We start from the raw sequence: 12183 nt of genomic DNA on the forward strand, positions 1-12183 counted from the left end.
AACAATTCCACACAGTGGTGGCTGTTTAACAGTCGGATGGCCTTGAGATAGAAGCTGTTTTTCAGTCTCTCGGTCCCTGCTTTGATGCACCTGTACTGACCTCGCCTTCTGGATGATAGCGGGGTGAACAGGCAGTGGCTCGGGTGGTTGTTGTCCTTGATGATCTTTATGGCCTTCCTGTGACATCGGGTGGTGTAGGTGTCCTGGAGGGCAGGTAGTTTGCCCCCGGTGATGCGTTGTGCAGACCTCACTACCCTCTGGAGAGCCTTAGGGATCTCGGACAATACGAAAGAGAGGTTGAACAGACTGGTAATAGGGGTTGCAAAAATGGCGGCGGATAGTTTTAGAAATAGAGGGTCCAGATTGTCTAGCCCAGCTGATTTGTACGGGTCCAGGTTTTGCAGCCCTTTCAGAACATCTGCAATCTGGATTTGGTTGAAGGAGAAGCTGGGGAGGCTCGGGCAAGTAGCTGCGGGGGGGGGGGGGGGGGGGGGGTTTGACAGAGCTGTTGGCCGGGTTGGGGTAGCCAGGAGGAAAGCATGGCCAGCCGTAGAGAAAAGCTTATGGGAATTTTCCATTATCATGGATTTATCGGTGGTGACCGTGTTACCTAGCCTCAGAGCAGTGGGCAGCTGGGAGGAGGTGCTCTTGTTCTCCATGGACTTTACAGTGTCTCAAAACTTTTTGAAGTTAGAGCTACAGGATGCAAATTTCTGTTTGAAAAAGCTAGCCTTTGCTTTCCTGACTGACTGCGTGTATTGGTTCTGTCTATATAAGGTCCCACAGTTGACAGTGCATGTCAGAGCAAAAACCAAGCAATGAGGTCGAAGGAATTGTCTGTAGAGCTCTGAGACAGGGTCAGATCTGGGGAAATGTACCAAAACATTGCTGCAGCATTGAAGGTCTCCCCTCCATAATTCTTAAATGGAAGAAGTTTGGAGCCACCAAGACCGTCCTAGAGCTGGGCGCCCGGCCAAACTGAGCAATCGGAGGAGAAGGGCCTTGGTTAGGGAGCTCTGACAGTGCTCCAGAGTTGCTCTGTGGAGATGGGAGAAGCTTCCAGAAGGACAACCATCTCTGCAGCACTCCACCAATCAGGCCTTGATGGTAGAGTGGCCAGACGGAAGCCACTCCTCAGTAAAAGGCACATGACAGCCCGCTTGGAGTTTGCCAAAAGGCACCTAATGACTCTCGGACCATGAGAAAAAGATTCTCTGGTCTGATGAAACCCAGATTGAACTATTTTGCCTGAATGCCAAGAGTCACGTCTGGAAGAAACCAGGCACCACTCATCATCTGGCCAATACCATCCCGACGGTAAAGCATGTAGGTGGCAGCATCATGCTGTGGGAATGTTTTTCAGCGGCAGAGACTGGGAGACTAGTCAGGATCGAGGGATAGATTCTTGATGAAAAACTGTTCCAGAGTGCTCAGGACCTCAGACTGGGGCAAAGGTTCACATTCCAACAGGTCAACGACGTCAAGCACATAGCCAAGACAATGCAAGAATGGTTTTGGGACAAGTCTCTGAATGTCCTTGAATGGCCCAGCCAGAGCCCGGACTTGAATCCGATCGAACATCTGGAGAGACCTGAAAATAGCTGTGTGGCGACGCTCCCCAACCTGACAGAGCTTGAGAGGATATGCAGAGAAAAATGGGAGAAACTCCTCAAATACAGGTGTGCCAAGCTTGTAGCATCATATTGTAGCTTCAACAAAGTACTGAGTAAAGGGTCTGAATACTTACGTAAATGTTTTTTATTTTTAATAAATGTTGTAACATTCTAATAATCAGTTTTTGCTCTGTCATTATAGGATATAGTGCGTCGATTGATGAGGGTTAAACACTATTTAATCAATTTTAGATTAAGGCTGTAACGTAACAAAATGTGGAAAAAGTGAAGGGGTCTGAATACTCTCCGAATGTCTTAATCTTTCCAAAATATAGACTCTTAGCTTTTATTTGATCCTTTGAACTTCACATTAGTGTTCGTGGGGCTTTTCACATGGAAATGCCCTACTGTTGATATTATTCAAAAAGAAATCAACACCCTTACGAAAAAAATAGATTTACAGTAACAGAGACACAAAGCTAGTCATTGTGGAACACCTGGCTATTATGAATGACACCATTGTAAGTGAATGATTGTTGCAACCCCTCACCATCTGTGAATGTCTCACCTGAACATTATTCTGCTTAGATTAGTGTAATACAAAAGGTGAACAAACTGATACAAGATACAGGTGGCCAATACACTTTATTGGTGAATAAATAGTGGCTACAAGTCTCTCAAACAAACGCACACAAAGCGATTAAGACATCATTTCAATCAATAAAATTGCAATAGGCCTAAAAAGGCCTAACATTTCTAAATCTGCAATATAAATTTAGATGATTTTCTCACATTAAGGGCTGAGGTGGTGTGGCCACAAAAAGGACAGTCTGAATCCATGCATAAACTTGCTTGTTTGGTGTCATTCAATGGACTTTAATACGGTGAGTGTGGTTACACTTTCTGTTACTGTCGGTCAACATTGGATCTAAGTGAGTTGTTTAAGGGATTGGTTTCGTCAGGCAAACTGAGTCCATGGATTTGGACGGCAAGGTCACATGTCCAATTATTCTTATTTGGTGTTGGTCTCATGATCTCCCTGTCTTTAGATGGAGTTGCATACAGTGCAGTCCCCTTTAAAAAACTAACCTACTAACCTACAATTAAACACATACAGAAGAATTCAGTAAATTGTGCAATTCCCAAAGCCTTATTTGGAGAGCACAAGGTTGATGACCTAGATTGTTTTGTCTGGGTATACAGGACTATGATTAAACAACTGAACAGAACAAAAAACAAGTCTGATGTCTGCAGTTTGATCTTTGGCAACTGGGGTCAGAACCTGGACCCAGGGTTAGGGGTCAAGAGGTCAGTTTGTGGAAGGGCTACTTGTGGGTTCCCTGATCCTGTCCGTCTTTTGGGGGAGGTGGTGGTGGGAGCTCAGAGATGCCCTCCTGTGTGGCAGGGGAGTCAGCCAGCACGAAGGAGTCATTGGAATGGGTACTGAGGCGCAGCGGAGCCAGGCGGCGGAGGTTGCTCGGTGTCCAGGGCAGTCTCAGCTGAGCCCTCTGAGAAGGGACCACGGTGCTGCTGTCCACCTCGGCTTCAGCCAGCCATGAAGGAATCTGCTGCATTGGTGGCATGGGGTCCATGGTGTCCATCTCCGCCATGAAAGCTGGGTTGACGATTCCAGCTAGACCAGGAGAGAGATTTAAATTAATTGGAAATTATTTAATCGATTGAAAGGTGAGCTTATTGTTATTTCGTGACTGAAGTGTTTTAGTGTCTGATTTAGACATGTTTAACTTGGTTGATTTAATTCATTTTGAGTTGATGTGAAGAAGACTCTCTTTTACCTCCTCTATAGGCTCTCATAGGGAATGAACCGCCAGCAGCCTCGCAACCAGAGGCACTGTCTCCTTCAGAAAACTCAAAATCTGTAGGCAGAGAGAAACAGTCAATCAGAAAACAATTACATGATGTTGTTTACTTATGCACAGGTATCTAAACCAAAATTGCAGAAAGCAAATGTAAGCAGCCTTGTCCTCTTCTTTTGTGTCATACATTTTTATGTCATTGGTGTTACTGGCTTGAAAATCACTCCAAAGATACTGTATACAAGGACCTTGAGCATTCCCTCCAGTGGCAAACTGTTATCAGGGGAGGGGCTATATTAAAGAAAAGTATTAGCTAATCACACCCATTTAATATGTTATAAAATTGAGGATTCCATTGATACATTTTTTTTTTTTTTTTTTATTATTTTATCCCCTTTTCTCCCCAATTTTCGTGGTATCCAATCGCTAGTAATTACTATCTTGTCTCATCGCTACAACTCCTGTACGAGCTCGGGAGAGACGAAGGTCGAAAGCCATGCGTCCTCCGAGGCACAACCCAACCAAGCCGCACTGCTTCTTTAACACAGCGCGCCTCCAACCCGGAAGCCAGCCACACCAATGTGTCGGAGGAAACACCGTGCACCTGGCCCCCTTGGTTAGCGCGCACTGCGCCCAGCCAGCCACAGGAGTCGCTGGAGCGCGATGAGACAAGGAAATCCCTACCGGCCAAACCCTCCCTATCCCGGACGACGCTAGCCCAATTGTGCGTCGCCCCACGGACGTCCCGGTCGCGGCCGGCTGCGACAGAGCCTGGGGGCGAACCCAGAGACTCTGGTGGCGCAGTTAGCACTGCGATGCAGTGCCCTAGACCACTGCGCCACCCGGGAGGCCCCATTGATACATTTAACCATTGTGAAATGTCTAGCTAGTTAGCTAGTGGCGTTTCAACTGGTGACGTGACTCGAGACAAAGTAGTTGTTTTCCTTGCTTGGCTCGCCCAGGTTGGGGCAATCGAGGGACGGAAGCAATAATTTTACATAAATACAAAGTGTCATTGGTGTTACTCAATTTAAAATAAGGGAAATTACATTGTTTGCAAAATGGTTATCCATTTCATTTTAGTAAATTATTACTTGAGAATATGTAGCATCCATTTATGAAAACCCTCAAATACCTAAAACATGTCATTGGTGTTACTACTCCTACTGGTGGCAGAATGTTATCATAATGGTACAAATTATTAAAAGGCATTAAGCTGCCGTATTAGTTGATTTAGAATAGGTACCCCCCCAAAAATCTAGAAAAACACCACCGTAGTTTAAGAACGACCCTTGACCTCAACCTTCTCATATAATGCAAAAGAGAAGTGAAAAGTAAAGAGCAAAGAAGTACCTTCATCTCCATAAGTATGGCTTTTACTGTTATCCGTGGATTTTCCATTTGGCATCTAAAAACGACAGAGTCAAATACACAACATACATATTATCACATTGCCTCCAAGAGGATGGTTATGAAGACAAGGGGGAAGGAGGAAAAAGTGCAGTCTTCCCTGACCTTTTGTGGCTGGTCTTTCTTTAAATGCTTGCTTATCTTGGGTGGAGCGACACCCATTTTGGCTGACTTGAATGACTCTAGACGGCTCCTCATGGTTCTCTGGAAGATCTCTTGCACCTCATGCTCGTCCTCGTTGACTTCGAGCTGCTTCCGACTGTACTTGTGTCTGTGCTGTTAGATGATGGAAGGAGAGCAAGAGAAGAGGGTAAAAAATAGTGTTTTTTAGCGCCCCTGGGATTTTTGAGGATCTAATTATCTTTGATTAAGCAATACCTGTTTCCTGCCTTTGTACAAGTGCTGCTGCAGTAGATGGTGTGCGTCAAAGTCCTCTGACTCCCTCATCTTCAGGTCCTGCTCATGCATGTCCAGGCAGACAGAGGGCACACTGTCCCGTCTGGAAGGGAAGAAAAAGCATCTTAAGTCTAAATTCATCATTTGAACCCTCGTAGGAGCATCGTTAAATCTCCAAGCTGTTTCTAAAAAGCATTGTTTAATAAAGTTGCACTTTATTGGAGATAATATATGACAATTACTTGAAACAATTGAACATTATGAAACACCGAAGATAGCAGGCCTGGTCTTCATAGCAGATTTTGAAAAGGCGTTTGATAAAGTATGACTACAATTTACATGTAAATGCCTGGATTACTTTAATTTTGGTGAATCTCTTATACAATGGGTAAAAGGTATGTACAGCAACCCCAGATGTAAAATAGTAAATAATGGTTACTTCTCAGAAAGTATTGAGCTTTTAAGAGGAGTAAAACAAGGCTGTCTTTTGTCTCCATAATTATTTATTATGGCCATTGAAATGCTAGCTATTAAAATGAGATCCAACAAAAACATCAAGTGGTTAGAAATCCAGGGGATAAAAACAAAAGTGTCAATGTATGCCGATGACTCTAGTTTTTTTCTATATCCCTGCACAGTTTTATTGAAGATCTTGATCACTTTTCTAAGATCTCTGGATTAAAACCTAATTCCGACAAGTGTACCATATTACGTATTGGATCGTTACAAAATACAGTGTTTACACTACCTTGTAGTTTACCAATAAAATGGGCGGATGTTGAAGTAGACATACTTGGTATTCACATCTCAAAAAATATATAAAAACATTAAATGAATTTACCACAATTATAAGCAAAAATAGATACAATTCTGCAACCATGGAGAGGTAAATACTTGTCTATTTATGGAAAAAAATCACATTGATTAACTCTTTGGTCCTATCACAGTTTACTAACTTACTAATGGCACTGCCTACTCCAGATGACTCGTTTTTAAAAATCATATGAGCAAAAAATATTTCATTTTATTTGGAATGCTGAGCCAGACCAAATTAAACATGCCTATTGATATAATGAATGTGAGTTTGGGGGGCTAAAATGATTAAACATTAAAGCTTTAAACCTCTCACTAAAAGCTTCACTCATACATAAGTTATACTAAAACACAAAATGGTTCTCTAGTATATCATTAAGAAAGGTAAAAAAAAATGCCTTTTTTGCCTTCATACAGATTACAACTTCTCATTTCCGACTAATTGAAAATGAAATTTTGTTTAAATATCGCACTTTCTTAAACAAGCCATACAAAGCTGGTTACAATTTCAGTTTTATCCTCCCGAAAACATAGAACAAATATTACAACAAATGTTATGGTTAAACTCAAATATACTGATTCATAAAAATAAAACATCTTTATGGAAAAAATGCAATTTATTTTATTTTATATTTATTAGTGATGTTATGAATAGAAACGGAAGAGTTATGTCACATATGCAGTTATCTGCTCAATCTGAATTTTCAACCAACTGATTGCATCACTACCAGACAAATGGAGGAGGAAAGTGGAAAAGGGAGAAGGTAGGGAACTTGTTTGCCTGCCATATATTAAAGATACAAATTTGCTGAAAGGAACTGGCAAAAATAGAAAAATAGACTTTCATTTGGGGACAAAAATGCCATACAGGTTGCAAAATAAATGGGAAGAGATTTTCGATGTACTAATTCCATGACATTTGGTTTATGAACTGGTACAAAAAACTGCACTTGATTTAACACTTAGAGTTTTTCAATTTAATTTATGATATAAAATTCTTGCTAACAACAGAATGCTATATACAGTGGGGCAAAAAAGTATTTAGTCAGCCACCAATTGTGCAAGTTCTCCCACTTAAAAAGATGAGAGAGGCCTGTAATTTTCATCATAGGTACACCTCAACTATGACAGACAAAATGGGGGGAAAAAATCCAGAAAATCACATTGTAGGATTTTTTATGAATTTATTTGCAAATTATGGTGGAAAATAAACTTTTGTTATTGACCAAATACTTATCTCAATACTTTGTTATATACCCTTTGTTGGAAATGACAGAGGTCAAACGTTTTCTGTAAGTCTTCACAAGGTTTTCACACACTGTTGCTGGTATTTTGGCCCATTCCTCCATGCAGATCTCCTCTAGAGCAGTGATGTTTTGGGGCTGTTGCTGGACAACACGGACTTTCAACTCCCTCCAAAGATTTTCTAATGGGGTTGAGATCTGGAGACTGGCTAGGCCACTCCAGGACCTTGAAATGCTTCTTACGAAGCCACTCCTTCGTTGCCCGGGCGGTGTGTTTGGGATCATTGTCATGCTGAAAGATCCAGCCACATTTCATCTTCAATGCCCTTGCTGATGGAAGGAGGTTTTCACTCAAAATCTCACGATACACGGCCCCATTCATTCTTTCCTTTACACGGATCAGTCGTCCTGGTCCCTTTGCAGAAAAACAGCCCCAAAGCATGATGTTTCCACCCCCATGCTTCACAGTAGCTATGGTGTTCTTTGGATGCAACTCAGCATTCTTTGTCCTCCAAACACGACGAGTTGAGTTTTTACCAAAAAGTTCTATTTTGGTTTCATCTGACCATATGACATTCTCCCAATCTTCTTCTGGATCATCCAAATGCTCTCTAGCAAACTTCAGACGGGCCTGGACATGTACTGGCTTAAGCAGGGGGACACGTCTGGCACTGCAGGATTTGAGTCCCTGGTGGCGTAATGTGTTACTGATGGTAGGCTTTGTTACTTTGGTCCCAGCTCTCTGCAGGTCATTCACTAGGTCCCCCCGTGTGGTTCTGGGATTTTTGCTCACCGTTCTTGTGATCATTTTGACCCCACGGGGTGAGATCTTGCGTGGAGCCCCAGATCGAGGGAGATTATCAGTGGTCTTGTATGTCTTCCATTTCCTAATAATTGCTCCCACAGTTGATTTCTTCAAACCAAGCTGCTTACCTATTGCAGATTCAGTCTTCCCAGCCTGGTGCAGGTCTACAATTTTGTTTCTGGTGTCCTTTGACAGCTCTTTGGTCTTGGCCATAGTGGAGTTTGGAGTGTGACTGTTTGAAGTTGTGGACAGGTGTCTTTTATACTGGTAACAACTTCAAACAGGTGCCATTAATACAGGTAATGAGTGGAGGACAGAGGAGCCTCTTAAAGAAGAAGTTACAGGTCTGTGAGAGCCAGAAATCTTGCTTGTTTGTAGGTGACCAAATACTTATTTTCCACCATAATTTGCAAATAAATTAATTAAAAATCCTACAATGTGATTTTCTGGATTTTTTTTCTTCTCATTTTGTCTGTCATAGTTGAAGTGTACCTATGATGAAAACTACAGGCCTCTCTCATCTTTTTAAGTGGGAGAACTTGCACAATTGGTGGCTGACTAAATACTTTTTTGCCCCACTGTATATGGGGCATACAACAATCTCAGCTCTGTAGATTTTGCTGCGAAGAGACAGAATCAATAGATCATTTATTTTGGCATTGCGCCCTATTGCCCCTTCATCTCGGTTTTCATCAGTACCAAACTATAATTTTGGTAAGTCACTTAGGACTTACTTTATCCATGCAACAATTGTTTACAGACAGATTATTTCACTTATAATTCACTGTATCACAATTCCAGTGGGTCAGAAGTTGACATACTTGACTGTGCCTTTAAACAGCTTGGAAAATTCCAGAAAATTATGTCAAGGCTTTAGAAGCTTCTGATAGGCTAATTGACATAATTTGAGTCAACTGGAGGTGTACCTGTGGATGTATTTCAAGGCCTACTTTCAAACTCAGTGCCTCTTTGCTTGACATCATGGGAAAATCCAAAGAATTTGTCGACCTCCACAAGTCGGGTTTATCTTTGGGAGCAATTTCCAAACGCCTGAAGGTACCACGTTCATCTGTACAAACAATAATACGCAAGTATAAACACCATGGGACCACGCAGCCGTCATACCGCTCAGGAAGATGATGCGTTCTGTCTCCTATAGATGAACGTACTTTGGTGCGAAAAGTCCAAATGAATCCCAGAACAACAGCAAAGGACCTTGTGAAGATGCTAGAAGAAATAGGTACAAAAGTGTCTATATCCCCAGTAAAACGAGTCCTATACCGACATAACCTGAAAGGCCGCTCAGCAAGGAAGAAGACACTGCTCCAAAACCGCCATATAAAAGCCAGACTACGGTTTGCAACTGCACATGGAGACAAAGATTGTACTTTTTGGAGAAATGTTCTCTGGTCTGATGAAACAAAAATAGAACTGTTTGACCATAATGATCATTGTTATGTTTGGAGGAAAAAGGGGGAGGCTTGCGCACGGGGGTGGCAGCATCATGTTGTGGGTGTGCTTTGCAGCAGGAGGGACTGGTGCACTTCAAAAAATAGATGGCATCATGGGGAAGGAAAATGATGTGGATACATTGAAGCAACATCTCAAGTCATCAGTCAGGAAGTTAAACCTTGGTCGCAAATGGGTCTTCCGAATGGACAATGACACCAGCATCCCCCCCCCCCCCCCGCTATGAAAGGTTGTTCTAAGGAGGGTTTGCGTTATACACGCCTAAATCTCCATTCCTATGGTCCCGTCCCCAGCCCTGCCAGTTTTTCTGGCATCACGTATAGCAGCAATTTAGCTGCAGGTGGGCGTACATCGCCTACAACCAGTGACCAAGCAGATAGTTTGCGCCATTGGAAAACATGGAAATTAGTTCTCTATTTAATATTGCTTCACTTAGCCATTACATCTGCAAAACGGGTGAGTAAGCTGCACACACTATCAGTTTCAGTGCCTGTACTTTGCCCCAGGGTTGTCCAAGGTTGCTTTAAACTAAACCTGTGTTTGTGCCTAAAGGTAGCAGTGCTTGCTGTAGCCTCTTTTTAGAGCTGTTGGCCATGTCAAACGTCCTTCCATCCAATATACTTTCTACGTTAAATTTGCCAGAACACTCTGAGATAACAAAAATATTTTTTGCTGGAGTGGAGACCCCCAACAGGGTTTAAGTTTACATTTCCGCCATCCCAAGTTAATGATGCATGTGTTTTAGACATGCATAAGGTTGCATCCCAAATGGCCCCCTATTCCCTATAGTGCATTACTTTTCACCTCGCACTATGGAATATGGTGCTATTGGGATGCAGACTATGTCAGGAAATGTTGCTTACAAAATGGAGGAGACTGGAACATGATCTGGTCCCATATTTTCTGTCATGATGTAAGGCCTCATCTCTGACAAATCGTCACCAAACTTCTTATTGAAATCGACATCGGCCTTGCTTTCATTACGTACGAACGCCAATGAGCCTCTGCGTTCTCCCTATGATAATGGGATACAAAATCTTCGTCAAATCAAAGTTTATTGGTCACGTACACAGTATAGCAGATGTAGCAGCGCATGCAGTGAAATGCTTGTGTTATTAGCTCCTGACAGTTCTAATAACACAACCATTTCACTGCATCCGCTGCAATATCTGCTATACACATCTTTCATGGTCTGCCATCCAATTTTTCTATTTGTTGTAATGTTACAGTAAATCAGTGATCCTGGAGGTTAATCTATTGTGTAGCATTGTAACTACAGTATTAAGTTGTCATGGCTTTCCCTGACCTTGTGAGTCGTTCTTACCTCGTTCACATAGCTTGTGGCATCCTTGATGTTGAGGTTGTGGAAAATGTTGAATATGGGGTCACAAGACTTCCTGGCAATGGGTGTCATCAAGAGCCAGTACAACCACCTCTCCTCAAAGTTATTCCACCTTAGAAGGATACGAGAAGAGAGTAAAAAAACTATTTCGTGCTAACTTTAGTCTTTGAAGGTATGGTATGTAATACATTTATTTAAATAATACTTATATGATAATAATAACTTATTGAAGTTGATAATATGATGTTAGTGTCCACATACTTGTCTCTCATGTAGTTATCTCCTATTTGTCCAGAAATGTCCTCTATGGCGACAAGCATGTGGTCAAAGGTCTGAAAAAGTATTTATTTTGTAAAGATTATATTTCAATTGACCAATTTCAACACTTTTAGATGAACTGGTTGATGCTTTATAAAAGAAGGGTTTAGCTACTGACACTCAGCCCTTGATGAACACCCTTCATCTTCCAGAACCTTCCGCCTCTGTACACCTATCCCCCTTGCCACTAACTGCTGTCAAGTTATTTTTTACATGTGAATTACTGGACACAGGTTCCACAGTGACCCTTAACCAACTGGGGCTTAACCTTGATCACGGTAACTGGAGAAAGAGCTCCTATACTGGGACGCTGTGAAGTCTTGATACAGGTGGGTGACTGAGGCTGAGGCAAAGCTTGACTTCCAGACAAATATCATTATGTTCCAACATGATAAACCCATCCCCCTTTTCAGTGAGTCTGCCTTCCCCAGTACGAGCAAACCAACCGTACCAACCGACAAGCCCTAGCCTTCAGTGGGAAGTCCCCTTTGCAGAGTGCATGTTTCCCCTATCCAATGATAGCCACCACCATGGAGCCCCATGAGGAACTACAGTCCCCGCCTACACCAGTTCTACAGACGGCAAGTGTCACCACAGACGCAGAATCAGCAGCAGTCACCACTGTCAAAGCCATGTGGGAGCGACAGCAAGTCTGGGACCTACTTTACACATTCCGGCACAGCTTTCCTGTCACCCTTAATGATGTAGATCGAACCCACTTGGTTCAGCACACCATTGACACAGGCAACACACCCCCCATCTGCCAATGCGCCAGATGGATGCCATATGCCTGTGAAGCCACAGCGGATGAGCTCATAGAACAGATAGCATCTACTGACACCAACGAACCTTGATAAGCCTCCTTGTAGTCATGGTCGCCAAAAAGGATGGAACCTATAGGTTCTCTGCTGACTATCGGCAACTTAGCGACAAGATGGTGAAAGACACCTATCCA

General features: G+C 42.6%; 1 protein-coding gene across 1 annotated transcript in view; it reads right to left on the reverse strand.

Annotated features, from left to right (window-relative positions):
• Positions 1-2852: 2852 nt before the first annotated feature.
• LOC120027327 (sodium/hydrogen exchanger 3-like) overlaps positions 2853-12183 on the reverse strand; it is a 74910-nt gene continuing 65579 nt past the window's right edge. Inside the window, exons 9-16 of the mRNA XM_038972247.1 lie at positions 11172-11242; positions 10893-11022; positions 10432-10583; positions 5219-5339; positions 4946-5116; positions 4784-4838; positions 3410-3490; positions 2853-3246 (exon numbers count right to left, since the gene is read on the reverse strand). Of these exons, the coding sequence (XP_038828175.1) occupies positions 2939-3246; positions 3410-3490; positions 4784-4838; positions 4946-5116; positions 5219-5339; positions 10432-10583; positions 10893-11022; positions 11172-11242 (1089 nt within the window). The 3' untranslated portion in view covers positions 2853-2938. The remainder of the gene's footprint in view (positions 3247-3409; positions 3491-4783; positions 4839-4945; positions 5117-5218; positions 5340-10431; positions 10584-10892; positions 11023-11171; positions 11243-12183) is intronic.

The sequence above is a fragment of the Salvelinus namaycush genome, chromosome 32, assembly GCF_016432855.1.
Source record: "Salvelinus namaycush isolate Seneca chromosome 32, SaNama_1.0, whole genome shotgun sequence".
Taxonomy (NCBI): Eukaryota; Metazoa; Chordata; class Actinopteri; order Salmoniformes; family Salmonidae; genus Salvelinus; species Salvelinus namaycush.